The following is an 18,283-nucleotide window of genomic DNA, read 5'->3' as shown; positions in this document are numbered from 1 at the left end:
TTGACTCTGTCTTTTGTGCTAAATTAGTTTGTATCATTCACTTTAAACAGTGTAACTGAGCTGTTCTGCACTGTTTAGTTGCTTGGAGCACTCTTGAACGCCCATGTTGGACTATTTTGGGTTGCTGTGTAGTTCAGTGCACCTCAGGATATTTTTAGAATGACATAAATAATGTAGAGGACCACAAAATACAAAGGCTTTGTCCTGTAGGGTGATTTTACCTTTTATTTTGTCTTCTAATGAGAAGAAAATCTGTCATTTTTTAATATTTCTGATATAGACAACAAGCTGATGATTGTGTGTAACATTTTCTGCTTAATGTTTTCTTTAATTTCTTATGCCACTTGTTATTCTGAAGATGCATACAAAGACTTTGAATCCCACTGAGTCTCTTTTCTGGTGCCTATCTAATGATGTTGCTATTGCTAAGTTAATGTAGAGACATAAATATAATGTCAATATTTTTGTTCTGTGTGCCATGGTGACATGTAGGAAGCCCCTAAGTTATTTTCACCTTCGAACAGGATAATGGCTGCTGGTATTGTAGTAGTAAAGTTAAACATTAAATCTGTGTGCCTTTTGTGGTGTGAAGTCAAGAGAGTAAGGTCCATCCTCTCAAACAGGAGAGGGCTGTTCCATACTGTCCTCTTGATCCTGAAGTTTTGAGAGAAAAAACTACCTAAGGCTTTGCACTGTGAGGATGATTTGATATTCAGAATATATTTTTATTTTGAATGTCCTTTTTTTTTTTTTCTTTTTATTGTTTGGTCTCACTAAGGAGAGATACTCTTTCAGTCACCGCCTTATTTAATTGCATCCCTACTGGGTGTTTAGTCATCTGTAGATTATTAACTGTATGCTGCCTGTAACCATCCTGGAAAAAATCAGTCAAATTTCCACATAAGAGTGGACATTTAAAAATCATATCAAAGTATCAAAAATAATCAAAGCTCTGTGTGGTTTGTTTGTTTGTTTGTTTGTTTTTTCCTGTGAACTCAGCGTTCTTTCTGATTGTAAAATATCAAGAATTGGAGACTGTTGGTTGTCTGTTTGCTTTTCTGCAGACAGCTGAAAGTTGTATTGTCCTCTGTCTGACTTTTCCTACTACTTTTTTCTCCAGCATACTCTTTGTCTGTTCATATAGGCACATATGCTTTCTGTTCAGCACATTATTTATAGATCTTGCTCCCTTATTCTCATGTGCAGCTTTTACTATTAGATTGTTTCCTTCCCTTCCAAGCCAGTTAATTCAAACAAGATTAGATCATATTGGAGCAATTTTTCTTCTCTTTCAGGAATTTGTTTCTACCTTTCCTTTCAATCCTTTATAAGCGTACCGAACCCGACTTTAATTGATTCTAACTTTAAAATTTCATAAAATAGATCTACACATTAAGCAAAACTTTGTTTTGTTTTTAATCTGTTCTTTTTCCTCTGTGAGAATATAACAGTTGAACTAGTTTGCTGTGTCTTGTACTTTTATGCCTTGAATATTGATACTTATGTATCTTCATGTCTTTACTATCAATAGAAGTAAATTGTAGCATAATATTTGTAATTATTTTTTTTTTTAATGAAGCATTTGTGTGAAAGAAGAAATGAGGTAATTTTATTGAGACAGACTTGTGTTTCTCTGTTCTAGGGTTTGTGGCATAGTATGGATTTGACATCATCACAGCATAATCATCTAAAGACTCAAGGGGTCAGAGAATTCAAAAGACAAGAGGGTAAAATGGTTCTTATTTCACTATGTTTCCTTGTTGCACTTAAGAATATTATTAAGGAACAAAGTGTCTTGCTGACAATGAGCTATCTTCTAATTATTTTTTTTTCTGAAGAACTGTGTTTATGGCATTTGTACAGATAACATGGTTGTAGTATGCTAGCAATGCACGAGGTATTTCAAGTATGTTTTACCTGCATACTCTTGTCCTGGCAGCTTCCTGCTGGTGCCTGGCATCTGTCCTCCAGTTACTTGCCTGTGTTTGGTTCCAAGGAATGAAGCTGTGATTATGATCAAGCTTTTCAGACAGATTTGTTTACAGGCTGACAGTTAGGAGAATTGGTTATTACAAGCCCGATTTCTGTCTAGACAGCCTCAGACCTTACCTTCAAATACCTTCAGGGGCTGTTGGCAGTGGTTTCTCTTAAGTACTTGCATGGCTGCACACACATCTTTGAGGATTCTAAAGCTTCATAAATAGTCCCCTTTTTAGTGGTTATCAGGAGTAGACAAGGTATTAGGACAAATGCATGTTTTGCCATGGGGTCTAGTTATGTTCTACAACTGAGTGCAAAAGGAGGACATTTGAAAAAATATTTTATTTTTCATAACATTTTTGTGTAAAATCTCAGCTGAGTTGTGGTCTCTGTAGAGCCAGGTAGTTCTCTTCCATGTCTAAAAACATTAATCTAAGAGAATGAGGAGACATGAATTGGATATCTTTACAGACTTTGCCATCTTAAATTCTGTGCCAGGTTCAGGAGGTTGCTCATTCTGGATGTTCAGATCATGCATCATCTGAATCTGATGCATGGAGATTTGTCTGCTCAATTACTTTGAGCCTGTGCCTTGTTCTCAGCCTTTTTCTCTACTGCTTTCCCCATTCCTATTTCATTATTTCACCTGCCCAGTCTCAATATCTGTTTCTCAGGGTTCTTATTCCAGTTTAGTTTCTTTGCAAGTTTCAGTCATAGGATCATAGACTCACAAAATGGTTTGAATTGGAAAAGACCTTAAAGACCATCTAGTTCTAAACCCCCTGCCATGGGTAGGGACACTTTCCACTAGACCAGGTTGCTCAAAGCCCCATCCAACCTGGCCTTGAATACTCCCAGGGGGAGCATCCATAATTTCTCTGGGCAACCTCTTCCAGTGTTGCACCACCCTCACAGTCTGAGCTCTTTATATTTGGTGCCTTCCACTTTGCTTATTAATTTACTTGTCATACATTCTCCAGTTTAAAACTCCTTATTTTTGTTCATGGTTCCCATTACTACTGGTTCTCACCCAGTCTGATCATTCCTTTTGTGGCTTTAAACAATCAGTTCTCCACACCTGCATTGTTAGATGTCTCTCTTTCCTCATAGGATTTCTTGTATTAGCTTTAACTCTCCTTGGCTAAATGTTTCTGAGACCAGATGCTACCACTCCTGTCTTAATTTCTTGGGAAACTAAATTACTTTACCCTAGTTACATTATGTAAATTCACCCCAGATTAATTTTATCTCTGGGACGAAAGGAGAAGAACAAGTTTGCAAGGTGTACTTGTCCTTAACAGTCCATCATCTCACTTCACTTGGCCATGGCTCAGTTTTTAATCCATCAATATCTGAGAAAATGCTGACCTAGTAACCTTCTTGTAACTCCTGGCATTTTAAAAGGGACACTCCTTCTACTTGCCCTGCCTGACAGGTGTCCTAATTGATGGCAATTCCTGCCCTCATTTAAAACATCTTGGTGGAGTCCAGAGCAGTACCTTAAATGGGACATACACGGAATGGAGCCAAGTGAAAAGCATCCTAACCCTGTAATTTACAATTTAAGATAATTCAGCTGGAAGGAGGGAGTGATGTAGCACCTCATTCATATTTCCTGGGTTACTTCTAAAGATACTTCTTATCTCTCTCATTCTCTTCTGCACTGACGCTTTTTCACTGGCTTCAAATACTTTGTTGTAAAATGTGAAAAACATCCTGGGACCTGAGTATGGACCCCAAGTCTGCCTCTTCACAACTGAGTGCTTGATTTGTAGTTGGACTTTCCCTTGCTTGTTATCCTTCCAGCATGATCTTTGCAATCCTGGTTTCCTGCTGGCTTATCTTATTAATTTAACACTTCCCTGTTGTCTTTCTCTCCCCTCAGTAAGTAGACACACCTAAGCAATGTCTTTGCTTAAGACATTGCTAAACTCAAGTGAAAACTTCTTGTGTATGGGTAGAACAGAGGCTGGAGGCAATACTCAAATAATCAAGGCATACGTGACCTTTGTAGGGAAGTCTGTAACTTATTCTTCCCTCTCAGCCATGTGCCTATCTTTCCTATTTTCACATCTTTAATCTTTGCAGTAGCTGCATTTTGACAATAAATAATATATCTCAACTTCCACATAAGAAAAGTGGTATGACTGTATAGGTTGGTGTTGTTAGGTTACTTTCAGGTCCTTTATGCAAAGGAATATTTTAGAAATCAAGAATTATTGGTAGGTGAATACTGACAGTGTTTTTTTAGGTCTCTTCCTGTCTGTCAGGAAGTCAGCTGCCTTTTATAATGTATATTAGACAATCTAATTTAAGAATGGAGTCTGCTTTGTAGTCAAAGGAAAATAATTTAGTTATTTTTAGAAAGTAAATAGCTTCTGAGCCTAGACTTGGTGATGTTTTCAATGACAGACAAACATGATGAAGTAACAAGGGAAGAACTTGGCAAACTTGAATTCATTATGTGTTCAGGAGATAAAATGACTACAGTACTTCTATTTGCAGCCATTTAATGGTTTTTAGATGACCTTTGACTTGGATAGGGCTGGGATATCAGTGTTGTAAATTTGAAATTGAAAACACACCTCTCAGTCCTGGGTAAATACATTGACTGGATGCTGTGAGCAAACCCTTCTCTTATTCTTGTGTCCTCATGCTCTGGGCTAAGTGCATCTTGTCTCTTGGCTGAGAAGAGGCTGCCTGTGGGTTGCAGTTTTGTATTTCTGCATTTCAAAGTATAAAGTCTCAAGCATTTTGTTACCCTGACATGCTACCTCAGATTAATCAATATAATACACGCCCTCATTGCCATCACTTCAGTGAACTGTGCTTGTAGTGAATGTAGTGGAATGACTACACTTATGTGATGATATCCCTTTTTGTAGGTAGGGATGAAGTAAGGAAAAATTAACTGTGCAGTTTAGACATACTGGAATGATACTTTGCTTTATGTTCTTAGAAAGCTGTAGGTTACATCTGACTTCAGTGAAGTCAAGAGCACAATTAGCTTTCCCTCCTAACAGCTTCCTATGAGAGCCCTTAGGCTGAAATGAAATAAATGAGAAATAAGTGGAAGGAAATAAAGATACTAAAGTGATGCTGCATGAAATTTAGGGCCTACGTTGTGATTCAGGATTGTGTATGTTTCCATGGAGCCATCTGTAGTGCTTGTAGGACTAGGGCTCTGATCCTGACATGTCAGTAGCTCAGTAAAAATTCTGAGACTCCAGAATCCCTTACTATTGTGACCTTTATGTAGTTTTAGAATAAATTTGGTGTGAGCCATTGGAAATCCCCATTTGGATTTATTGGGATACCTTTGGATAATTTCTATCAGTGGAGTAATGTAACTCTTCTCCAGTCACCTTTTACAGTCACAGAACTGGTTGCAGGTATGTTCCCTTACTGATCTTTTTGTAGGTATCCTCTTGACTTTGGGGTATATAGGTAGCAACAATACATATATTTAATATAAGCAATCTGTATTATATCTATTATTTCCACATTATATAAATAAAATACATCTTAAATATCTAGTTTGGATGACTTCACTCCTGTGTGTCCAGAGTGGGAAGGTGATCTGAAAAGTCCTGGATATTATGAATTCTTGGAATCCCTTAGAAACTCTCTAGTGTCACTCAATCAGTAATATCAGCACAGGTAGTCCTCCTTTGTGGAGGCAGTTGCTAAGAAGTCATAGGGGGACCATCTTCACAGCTGTTGATGCATGGTATTAAAATATTTGTAAGAACAAGTCTAAATGGTAAACTTTAAATCTAAGCTCTACAGATGAGAGTATACTGCTTCTGAAGATGGGAGAATATGTTGCTGTAGGGCTGAACTTTGTCAGGGCAAGTTCATGCTAAAGTCTTAGATTTCATTCTTTTTGCCAGTTGGAGAAAATCCATCAAAGCAGTAGAGAAGCAGGTGACTGGATCTTATTTCCTTATGACATTGGGCTGTGACACCATTTGACCTCCTGAGATTAAGAGTCAGGCCAACACTCGAAAGAGACTAATATGTTTTTTTCTTCCCTGTAGTCTGTTCCCATGAATCAATGGGTGAAATTTTTTTTTTTTTTTGAATGAATGCTTCTTCTAATCCACTGGCAAAGTACTTGGAGTATGTTTTGTTACTGTTTGTGATTTTTGTGAATGAGTCTGAAATTGGAGATATTGAGTGCTAGTATATTCTTCATAGCTTCATGGTAGAAGGGTCTTTTTTAGCTATGTTTTAGTTCAGGTATCTAGATTTTTTGTGACAAGTGGTGTAAATAGCTGATCATGTAGCTTGTTTCTAAACAGGTAATATTTCTGCTAATTCTAAGCAGAATTGTGCACATAAAGATTGCCTTCATTTTTATAGAAAAAGATGCTGCAGTTTGCAATTTTTTCCATTCCGACTTGGTTTATTTCCTGTTAATTTCTTTCTACCTTCCCTTCCCTACTTGAAGGACTTCTCCAGCTTTCTCCTAGCAGAACTCATATAATTTTGTTTCTTTAGGCTTTTGTTCTAACATATAATATTTTAACATTTGTTTAACATGACGTGTGAATATGTCAGCAAAATCCTCTGGTTCCCTACATAGGATTTTGCAGCTTGACACACATTTCTCTAACTAACCTGCCACTGACTTCACAACTCCAGGTTTTCATATGATTAGTACATCTGTCTGGAAAACTTTGTTTGCATTTTAGTTGCTTTGCCTTTGTGAATGATGTTTAGGCTCATTTGACGTAGTTGATTCAGTGCAAGATGTGTCAACAGTACATGAGGTTTTCCTTCAGTCCTGATAGGAATGTAAAATAAAGTGAGCTCATGGAACATGCTCCAAAGATGTTAGACTTCTATAAAAAGCAATACTTTATCTAAAATATTCCAAAGAACAGTGTAAGTAATTAACCTATTAGGCAAAAGTCTTAAGAAGCTTAAAGATATTCTTGAAAAAGAAGCAACATTTGTACACAAGTTCAAGACAAAGGAGTTTGCTCTGTTTCACTAAGAAAAATTATCTCAATTTCTATATGTTACCTCGACTGGATCAAACTTCCTCATCTTACTGTAAATAAAGTTCTGGCACTAGAAACTCCAGTGGTTTCTGTGCTTGTTTGCTCATGCAAATAGCTAAATAGGCTGAAGAACACAGTTCTGTGTGTATACCACTTCCATACTTCTCCACATCAAAGAAGAGGGGTGAGGGCAAAACTCTCTGGTTGAACACAACCTGTGTGTTTGTCTTCTTCTGTCTCTGTGAAGAAGGGAGGAGCCAATCCTGGCAGACTTCTAAGTTGTAATGGTTCAGTATCTCTGCTCCACTACTATTGCTGGAAATGCCCATTATGCACTTCCATTCTTACAAGAATTGATAGCCAGGTCGGTCAAACCTCCTCTTCTCTTATCCTACCCTATTCTACTGATGAGTCATCTCTTTTTGCTTAAAATGTCATTAGAGTCCATTAATTGACTCATAATTTCATGGCTTTTTTTTTTTTTTCTGAACAAGAGAATATTCATTAGGTAAATACTTCCAGGAGAATAGCCCCCTTTCAGCTTTTTACACCTGTTATCAAAGAACTGGTTTGATCAAAGTACCAGCAGAATTTCCTTAATGTTTTCAGATATTAAAAGAGTTAATCTCACTTGGATTTTACTTACTCTTACAACAATTTTTGTGTTGCTTGAAAGATTTCCCACTAGTTCTTTATTTTTCTATTCTCAGTGCTTTGAGGGCAGTTACAGAAAAAATAGCATGCACTTTTGTGCACTCCCACAAGAAGTTGTTCTGAAAGATAAGAAGCAGCAAACAGGGGAGTGTTTTGCTCTTCAAAGGGAAACTTGTATGAAATAAGTGAATCTGACTAAAATTCAGCACTCCTTGATTGTCAGCACTCTTTGTCAGGATCATAAACATCCTGGTTCTGATAAAGTTTCTCCTTTGGGCCTTGTCTAACATATGATAACTCTGATGAAACAGGTATTATTTTTGATTCTTCACAATAGTAGTGTTTTCATAAAGGGCAAGGAAAAAAAAAAAAAAAAAAGCATAAACTTCTCCAGATAAGCCACCTGGAAGATTACCAAAAGGATAATATGGGCAAAAATTCAAGAGGTGTTATCTACAGATTTGGGATTCTTCTTTCAGGGGTACTGACAGTGCTCAGGAAGAAAGCAGTGGCTTACAAACTCTGTTAGTGTAGGTGCTATGCAAACCTGAAGTAGAAAGTTTGCTAATCCTATAGGGAATAGGTGGGAAATGTTTATTGAGTGCTAGAGGGTCAGCTGTAATACTGCTAAACTTTTATAGATCTTCTCACAGGAGCTTTATAAGTTAAGACCTAATAAGTTACCAGCTTCTCAACAAAATTGGATCCAAAACAGATGTCAAGGGAGGAAAATCAAGAAAAATGCTTGTAATTGAAAGGTAATAGAAAGAACAGCTTTTACTTCCACAGCTAGTAATGATCACAGAACAAAATCAGACTTCTCTAAGCAATCGGAGAAGATTAAAAGTAGGTTATATCTGGTATGCTTGGAAACAGGATCATCTGTTAAATATACTTATGATATGTGTAATAAGACAGGTTTTTATTATTTCTTTCATAAGATAAAGATTAATTTTGCCCTGAAGCAGCATTTCCCTGGCACTAAGCTCATGTTTGTCAAGAGCTCCCTGATTACAGGCACAGTGATGCATGTGTTTTCTCTCAGCTTAACATCAGAAGCTTGAAGAGGCTGACACATACTGCTTGTTTCCTGACATCTTAAAATACCATAGTTTCAATGTTGGGCATTTTATTTTAGTTATATTAATAAAATTTGTGAAAACGTTTTTTTCCCAGTAGTATATGCATGATATTGTTTTTAATTTTGCTGAATCCCATGATTCAGGTTCTTTCCCCCTGCAATAAATACTACAAGTACTGTGGTTGGTTAGTCAGTTTTTATTCAGTTTTTGTGTCTTAGTGTCAACATAACAAATTCAAATATTTTTGTTTTTTTTTCCTTGTTTGCTGCTATTCTCTATTTTCCTGTGATGCTGAAATTTGAGTTATAAGCTTAAAGCAGTGCCTAATAAGTTTGAGCAGATTCATGATGTCTTTTTGTCTGGTATCATCTTTTTCTTTGTTCACTCCTGCTTTTGTTCCTTAGGCCTTGTATCACAAGGAAGGAAGGGAGACTTTGTCCGTAAGTTATCACAATAAAAATACGGAGGCATATGGCAATATAAATGATAACACTTGGGGCCATTATGTCCTGTGACAGTAATGATTCACGGGGGAAGAAAATGTGAAGAATCCTCAGTAGAGCAAAGTCTTTTATGTTGATGAAATCATAAATGGTTTCATTTTCCAGAGGCAGCAGATCCCAGAATTAATATCTTTGATTTTGATGGGAACTGCAGGCTTGATACAGAAATTCTGCTTTGGACAAGGTGGTAACTGAATTAGCTAAATCTCTAGTATGCTTTCTAGAAAGTGTCGCTTGTAAACATGTTTTTCTTTCACTGGTTTGCCAACAGATCATAGTTGGTTATGAAAGCAAAATTCCCATGAAAACTTGGAATGAATCTAGACTTTGCTAAGAAAATGCACTAGACAGCTTCACTTACATATTTTCTTTTCTGACATTGTGGTTCAGTTTTGTGTGATGATGGCAAAACTGAAACTAGCTTGGTATTCCGCTAAAAAGGAATGAAGCCTCTTCTGTTAGAACAGTTATCCAGGATTTTGTTAGTTATCATAAATATTCTTTGCTTAGCAACAGGGATGGCATTGAGGATATCAAGCCAGCTGGAAAGAATCCTTCTGACAGGGCTCTGTTGGGGTGGGTGAATAAGCTTTCCTGACAACACAAGTGCTTTCACTCCTGTCTGTCATAATTTGTGTTGCTAGGATCTGTTCCACAAGTTTTGTGACAGACTTATAAATGATATGCTAGCTCCTTTTGTTTACTGTCAAAAAGAACCAGAATATGGGGAAAGCGAACAGTAAAAGGATATGGAGAATAATGAAAAATCCAGGTGCTTAAGGCTGTGAGTGTCTATACTAGGGCAGCTGTTCTTGAAGGGAAAAAGAAGTTTTAAAATTTCCTTTGGGTTGCTGAAATGGAAAGCATTGTATGCTAACATTCCCCTTCTTTACTTTGTATGAAATTGGCTGCTTCAGTGAAACATTAAAGAAGTTATTTAGTCACACACTGAAAATTTAAATTAGAATTCAGGAGAATAGCTGTGTACAATGCTAACCATTAATGGTGAAATGTATTTTATTCACAGATGTAATTTATATTCTTGCTTCCAAATCAGCTTTTCAATATGAATTAGTAGTTTTATTATCAGTCCACTCAGCCTCTCTGACATTTTATACTTTTGCTTCCAGGGGAAAAAGAAGATGAACAGATAGTTGCAAAAATCATGGAGAGGCGTTTTTTTCCTGATCATATAGCTTATAAGACTTGGGAAGGCTTTCACTTTGCTGGCCATGAGATAAGAATTACAGAAGCCACTGATTGTTATGGGGCAGTCGTCTGGCCATCGGTACAATATTTTTGTAGTATAGTTATTTTTAATTTGTGGACCCATCTAGCATTTTAAGATTTGGTTTGTATCATAAATATACTTTTTTATATGTTATAAACCCAAGGAAATAATTCCTTGCTTCTCTGTCTCTGTTCTGCAAATCCTAAACCTGAATTTAACCTGGTTTTGTGTGGATTTATGTTTCTCAAAGCTTACTTAGTATTTCTTGTGCGTGCCCAAATCACCCAAGATGTATCATCTTGTGTCCCCTCCTTGCTTGCCAGTAGCTTTTAATCCTATTAGCCAATTACGAGCATATTTTGAAAGAAATATGGCAGTTTTATGATGATTGCATTTCTATACGTTTTATAAATACAGATGGCTGCGTGGCAGGCAGATCCAGGTTGTGGAAACAACAGTGATATGAGCTCACAAGGTGTTAGCACTCATAGAAGCAATTCAACCTATTCATGTAAGGAACAAATTTACCTCATTAACACGTAGACATGGGAAAATGTTCAGCTGGAGCTTTCAGTTTCTTAAACAGCTGGAAATCTAATTGGAGAGAACCATTGTCCTTGGCTCCTGATATAAGAACCATCAACACATTCATCATACAAGTAGTCTTCTTCATGTTTTGAGTCTGTACAATGCAGTAAATTTACTGTTTTGAAATAATTGAGACTGAAAGAAATCTCCAGGGAGGTGCCAAAATGCATGATTAAATTTATGTCCCTAAAGGAGAGACCCAGGATGCTCCGTTTCTTTACCAACTGCCTCAGCCTCCTAGGATCATACTGTTTTTCAGAAGTATGACCATAGCACAGCTGAGGATAGTTGTCCTACTCTCCTGCTTTGAAGTCCAAATGATATTCCTGGTTTTAGGAGACCAGGACCAGTCATCTGTACTATATGTTTTGGTGACCTCAGTGTGGGTCTTCATGACAAGTTTGGCTGACTACCAATTATTCGCACAATGTCATGGACTTCACTGAAAAACATATTTTTTTTTCTGGAAGGGCTTAGCCAGTTTTGTTGTGGAAGGAAGATAACCCTTTGATCTCTGTCTCTTGATGTTCTCCCTTCTACTTCCATCTAGCTGTACTTGAAATCTTCTGAAAAATGTCAGCCAAATTTGTCAAGAGTGCAGAAACTTTAAGGAAAGTAAAGTTTCTGCATGTTTAATGGAAAGGAATGCAGATTTCAAAGTTTCCCTGATTTAACCCTCAGAAACTTTGATTATGCCAGTCAGTTTCTACAATAGAATATAACAAAATCCTGAGGGAAGGATTTATAGGAATTAATGTAACTATGAGGAAATCCTAATATAAGGTCAATTATAATGTCAATATAATGTCAAATATCAGACCCAGTCTTTAGGAATCTGACTTTAATTATTCCTGGTATTCACAGACTGAATTCTATATCAAAGTGCTGTTGATTAAATGATATATGTAAGTTTGGATTACCTTATCTTCTGTGCTCTGAATTAAGAGGTAGGAAAAAAACCCCTTTGTTTTGCTTTCTAGCATGTTAACACTGGGTCAGCAGTCCTGCTGTTCCTTTCCTCATTCATAATTAGTCAAAAGCAAAACTAATTTTGCTGTGCCAGAGCAGCCTGCTAATGATTGCCGATCCAAATGGTCATCTGTATTGTGAGAGGATATAGCAATCATCTTATTTGTCAATGGAGATTATATAGCTATCAAAGTCTGAGAAAAATATAGAAGTAAATATGGAAACTATCTTTATGAGAGAAATAAAATTAGCAATTTCTATTTCAACAGTGAACGAAAATTCACTGGTCAGTGTGAGATAGGGCAGAAAAGCTGAAGATTCTTAATCACTTTAAGATTAACTGATTCTTAAGTATAAGGAGTCTGTTGTAGATGCTCTTTGTGGCTATATTTACTATGAAAGTTTGTTAAGCTTAACAAACTTAAGCTGAAGATAAGCAAATAGAAACTACAAACAAACTGAACCAGAAGAAAAGGGGGTAAATCTATTTGTCCCATTTGAATCCTCACAATAATTAATTATTGTCAGAAATAATTGACTATTGGAAGAACTTAACAAGGGTTGTTGTGGATTTTCTCTCAGAAAGTCTTTATATAAAAATGTTTTTGTGAGGGACACATTTTATCTCAACCAGAAGTAAGTCCAGTTATAAAATTGATGACCAGAATTTTACAACTCATGTCATGTGTCGTGACAGATTATCTAATTGTAGTTGCTCCTTTTTTCTGTAATAATTCACAGACCTATATGGATTTTGCATATGAAAATGCATTTTGTAGCATTTATTTTGTGACCTATAGAGCCCAAAGAACATAAAGAGCTGTGGTCCATTAGGGATAGTGCTTGAACAAATATTGCTCATTTGAACAGACAACAAATTTTTTGCATGCTTTTAAATGACAATTCATATTTAGTAAAGGGATTTACTTAATTATTTTGTTCAGTATGTTCATGAATTTCCTTCCCTACAGGCTCTTGTTCTGTGTTATTTTTTGGAAACTAATTCTAAACAATGCAATTTGGTTGACAAAAATGTGATTGAAATTGGAGCTGGAACTGGCTTGGTCTCCATAGTAGCCAGTTTGCTGGGTGAGTATGTGATATCTCTCTTATGCTCTTGGAAACACCTCTCAGATGAATAATGGAGGACAAATGATGTGGCTTGGTTCTTCTAAGAGACTGTTGCATCTACATTTTTTTATTGTCCTCAGTGAGAGTTACCTGATAAAACCAGTTGCTTGTGCAGTGGCTTTTGTGAATGGGCTTTTACTCAAGTGGTGATGTATATTCAAATACTGTATTTGTTTTCTCTGTGTCACAGGTGCCTTTGTGACTGCCACAGATTTGCCAGAACTACTGGGAAACCTTCAGTACAACATTCTCCAAAATACAAAGCAGAAATGCAAACACCAGCCTTGTGTTAAGGAGTTGTCTTGGGGAATTGATCTGGAAAAGAACTTTCCTAGGTCTTCCTGTCACTTTGACTACATTATGGCTGCTGATGTAGTTTACCACCATCCATTCCTAGATGAACTCCTCCTAACTTTTGATCACTTGTGCAAGAATGATACTGTTATTCTGTGGGTCATGAAATTTAGGCTGGAGAAAGAGAACCGATTTGTGGACAGATTTCGGACACTATTTGACTTAGAGATGATTTCTAATTTTCCCAGTTTGAACATAGCCTTGTATAAAGCAATGAGGAAAGGCAGGATGAAAGCCAGACCTTCCAAACTGAAGGTCTGAAAGAGAGATATGGGGAGGTGACAGTTGCAGCTGTTCTGCAGCTTTTTCTCTCTTTAATAATTTCCATTTTAGTAGCTGCTGACACTTACATGAGTGACATTTCTAGAGATAGGTAAAACAAATCATCAAATTCCTAGTCCATTCCTATAAATTCCTAAATTCAATTTGCCAATAGTGATATATACAGAAGAGATATATCTGTGACATTGTCTTGACTTTTATGTGCTAAGCTGACAACTCTAATAACTTTTACAAGTCTTACCATGATTGTTATGGGTCATATAATGAATATTCCCAGAAGTTTTCAATTACAGCTTTGAACAGTCTCTTGTAAGTTTGAACAATTATTTAAAACTTTAGACTATAAATCTTTGTATTTAAAAGTTTTGGTGTTAAATCTGATATTTCCCCATTTTCACTATCATGTTAATCCTTCCTTTGAATACTCTTAATAGGACATTAAATTAGCTGAAGAAACCTCACCACCTGGAAAACACATTTTTGTGATAAAGGGATAGAATACATTAATTACTCCTAATGTAATGATCATGCTTTCATTTTTCTATTTAAATTTAGGGATTCTTCAACACAAAGTGCACATGAGGCAAGAGGGATTTAAATGTTTTGCTTGTTGCTTGAATAAAGGTCATGTATTAGAAGCATACAACAGCTGCCCTTTACAAAGACTTTTAATTCTTGGTCTGGAGCTCTGCTCCTCCAAAAATAGACGGTTATCTGAACCTGAGGGAGTAACAATGGAAAAAGGACAGTGGCCATCAGGAAAGGAGTTTTGCACTGCTGGCTGCTGGTGGCTGGAGGCAGAAAACTAAAGCAGCCTGTCATGATGTGACTAAGGCATGGATAGAATTAGATATTTGTTTGGTTTTTTAGTATGGGCAAACAAAATACTTTCCTCCTAGCCACTCAGTACTGCATGCTCCTGTTTTCGGTGGCCTATCAAAGAGTTTTCTTTTGGGGAGGTTAATAAAATTATTCTTTCCACACACCACATTTTCTAATTCTGTTTGTAGTTGATTTTGAGGCCTTCAAGTCTCTGTCAGGCTACAGAAAAGAGCTTTATCACCTCTACTGTAGCAGGCAACTGCCCTAGTAATGTGGAGGCTCTGGGGACTGTCAGTATTTATCTTTAAAGTCCTATTTGTATTTTCTCAAGGAGTTTTTTATTTTTTATTGCTGACTTCCTGAACATACTATTATTTTCATCTTTGATTGTGGCAGATGCATGTTACTTATTTACTCTGGCACAAGTCTGGGGCAGAACTGTGGTAAATGTGATGTGGAATGTACTCTTTGTCCCAGCTGAACACTGGTGCCCGGTGTTAAAGGTGAAGTGGTGCAGAGAGGAGAGGCTGATCTGCAAAACTTTTCCAGTGGGAGCTGGATATCCTAGGGCATCCTTGGTGAAACACAAGGAGTGACTCTAGGATAAAAATAAAGCAAACAATAGCATGTCTTAGCCCAGAAGCAAAAAGAAAAGAAAGGAAGTTTACCTCTCCTGCTGAGAAATCACATGTGAGATTTTGGCTTGGAGGGTATTAGACAAAAATCTAATCCTCATCAGTAAATTTCCTGTGACAAAGTTTGTAGAGGTAGAATCCTGTATTGGATCAATCAGTATAGCTAGAAAATTAGACTCTATACCAGCTGACAGGGAGTATTATCCCTCCTTACAAAAGTTACTGTGCCTATGTCCTTAGATAATTACAGCTGTAGAAAAACAGACTGCAGAATGGAAATATTTGGAAATAATTTTCTTTCTATATTGTGTAATAGAAATAGTTTAGTGTAAGTGAATAAAGAAACAAACAGGGATCTCTGCCATTGCTTGATTTCCTCTCCCTGCTTCCTTCCTCTTAACTTGCTTGCAATCATTGAATCTACTGCAAATGTAATTATAATCTTTGTATCTGAAATGGCATCTCAGTCTACAAATGTTTCATGGATAAATGGATTGGCACTATAATTAGTGAAATGACCTTGTGAGCTCCAAAATGGTGAAGGCAAAAGAGGAAGACTACAGCAAAGCCACTAAGTACAATCACTTTAAATAGCTGTCCTGCTGACTACCCCTCCTGTTTGAGCCACAGACTGACCCCTGCTGAGCTTCTGCTGAATTCAACAGGAGACGGGTTTGTCAAATGGAATCAGGATTCAGCACTTTAGGCCCGACAGCTTGTTAATATGTACTGGAATGTAACATCAGCTCTCTTTCTCACAAGTCTGCCTAGCACTGCTGTGTGAAGCTTCTTGGGAAATCTCTAGTGACTGGCTGCTCTATTGTACAGCCACTTTTTGTCCTCTGGTGTGATGGGCAGGTTATTAGCCATGACCAGTGGAGGGTGAGCTTGTATTTGGCATTTGCCTATGGAGTTTATTTCTGCTCTCTGAGAATAAGTCTCACATAAACATCGAGTATTACTGACCCCTGAAGTCACTCATAATTTTAATAACCACTTATTCTTTGTTCTAATACCTCAGATAAAGGATCAAACTGTCATTCAGTGCATTATATTACTAATACAGATGGCATTTGTAGCTGTGGTTTCTGAAAGGCAGGGGGCAAGAAGGTCAGTTAAATTTGTGGGTGAAAGAGCTCCACTTTTAAAGAATGCCAGAGGAGGATCTGCCTATGCTGGTAGGCTTTTACAATCTCTTATAGGGTGTTATGGTAATCAAACTTAAGAGATAAATTTGGATGTATGGTATAAGTTCAATCCATTCCATGGGTTTTATGTATTTCAACCTAAGAGCAGCAGTATATTTAAGTAACTTGATGGTATTTGCTAAATTTTTCACAAACAATATGTTTTTCAAGTGCTAATATTTTCAGAAAGGGTTCTTTTTGAATAAAGTGTATGTAGAATTATTACAGTGATTTACTTTGCTGCTTATTTTATATTTCCATCAAGGTTTTTTACAAATCTTTGCCTTTTCCTTCTCAGAATTAAAGAAACAAACATTTTCAATGTTGTAGCATTTCCATATGGTCATATTTTGGTTTTGTCTCTCTCTTGCTGAATTTCAGGTTTGCAGCTCTGAGTTATTTGGTTTTGTTTGCATTATTACACCCACCCATTTGGGCTTTTACCTCTTAAGAGGTTTTTTTTTAAGGGGCTTTTAAATCTCTTCTACCTGTAAGAAAAAGCTGTAGCTGCTGAAAATTTAGGAAAAAAAATCAAATGGCAGTACAGATCGACTGTGCAAATCTCATTTTCATTTAGAAGCAGTAATGGAGCCCCAGCCTAAGAAATACAACTGCTAAAAATACCCAAATAACTACCCCTGGCCCAAACAGTAGTTGAATTATGCACAACTTATATTGGCCATCATACAAGCACCAGTCAGTTGTAGGTGAGCAAAAAAGACCAAAGAATACCATGTGTGTCCTCCTGAATGGATCTTCATTGCCAGTCACATTGAGTATATCAGGTGACTCAGTCACCTGAAGAAATAGTACATATACCAAACAACCCAGGACCTTGAAACCTAAATGGATTTAGAAGTCACCAATTCAGCCAACACCCTTTGAAATCTGGAGACCTGAATGGTGCAGGACTTTTCCCTATTCAGCCACTGCTACTGCACTGGTAACCTTGAGGTGATCTCAAGATAAGTTCAGTGGCAAAGAAGAAGGAGCTGTCAAGATGTCATTGCTCCATGGGTGTAATTAAGAAATGGACATGTTCATTCTTATAATAGGTCTGTGACTTCAGGCAAATGTTGGTACACACATGTAAAGCAAAGAGGAAACTGAGCTAAATGTCAAGGGATTTAAACCTAACTAACAGGGGAAAGTCCAGTATCACAGTAAAAATAACACTTCCTGTGCTCCACCTTGTTTGAATTTTTACATTAGGGAAAAAAAAGTAAATTAATTTTATTATTGCATAAAAACAAATACTTCTGTGCCACTCTAGATAAATTATAAACACCCTAAAAGTATAAGCACTCAGCAGTAGGTCAGAATAAAATAACAATTTTTCCTTTTGCATAATTAATCCATCCAAACATATAATACACAGACTGTATTGGATAGTCTGGAATTTCAGAACCATTCAGGTTGGACAACACCTCTGAAGGCTATCTAGTCCAACCTTCTGCTCACATCTGGGCCATATTCAAAGTCTGAACAGGTTGCTCAGTTTCTCCAGTAGTGCATGAAAATCTTGAAGAAAGAAGATTCCACAATACACCTGAGCAGCCTGTTAATTTCTTCCCCTCCACCTCACATATCCAACTGGAATTTCTCTTGCTGCAACTGGGCATCTTTCTATTGTCATTTTGCAATGCACCTGTGGCTTCATCTTCTCTATAACCCTCTTGTTATGTAGCAGAAGACAGCTATGAGATCCACCACTCAGGCTGAAGAAAGCTAGTGCCCTCAGCTTTTTGCTTCCTCCTGCCCCTTAACCCTTTCAGTCCTCCTCCACATTCTCTTTTGTTTGTTAAGATTCCTAATACTAGTGGGTCCACAAGCTGACACAGTCCTGCAGAATAATC

The 18,283-nt window shown here is 37.0% G+C and overlaps 1 protein-coding gene across 1 annotated transcript; it reads left to right on the top strand.

Annotated features, from left to right (window-relative positions):
- Positions 1–1,624: 1,624 nt before the first annotated feature.
- On the top strand, positions 1,625–14,733 carry LOC128784133 (protein-lysine methyltransferase METTL21E-like). Its single transcript, XM_053935436.1, has 4 exons — positions 1,625–1,727; positions 10,359–10,516; positions 12,988–13,105; positions 13,338–14,733. Exons 1-4 carry the CDS (start codon positions 1,658–1,660, stop codon positions 13,760–13,762), a joined length of 771 nt encoding a protein of 256 aa, XP_053791411.1. The 5' UTR covers positions 1,625–1,657; the 3' UTR covers positions 13,763–14,733.
- Positions 14,734–18,283: the final 3,550 nt, after the last annotated feature.

Source organism: Vidua chalybeata, chromosome 2, assembly GCF_026979565.1.
Source record: "Vidua chalybeata isolate OUT-0048 chromosome 2, bVidCha1 merged haplotype, whole genome shotgun sequence".
In the NCBI taxonomy this organism is placed as follows: Eukaryota; Metazoa; Chordata; class Aves; order Passeriformes; family Viduidae; genus Vidua; species Vidua chalybeata.
This window is presented reverse-complemented; position numbering and strand designations above follow the sequence as displayed.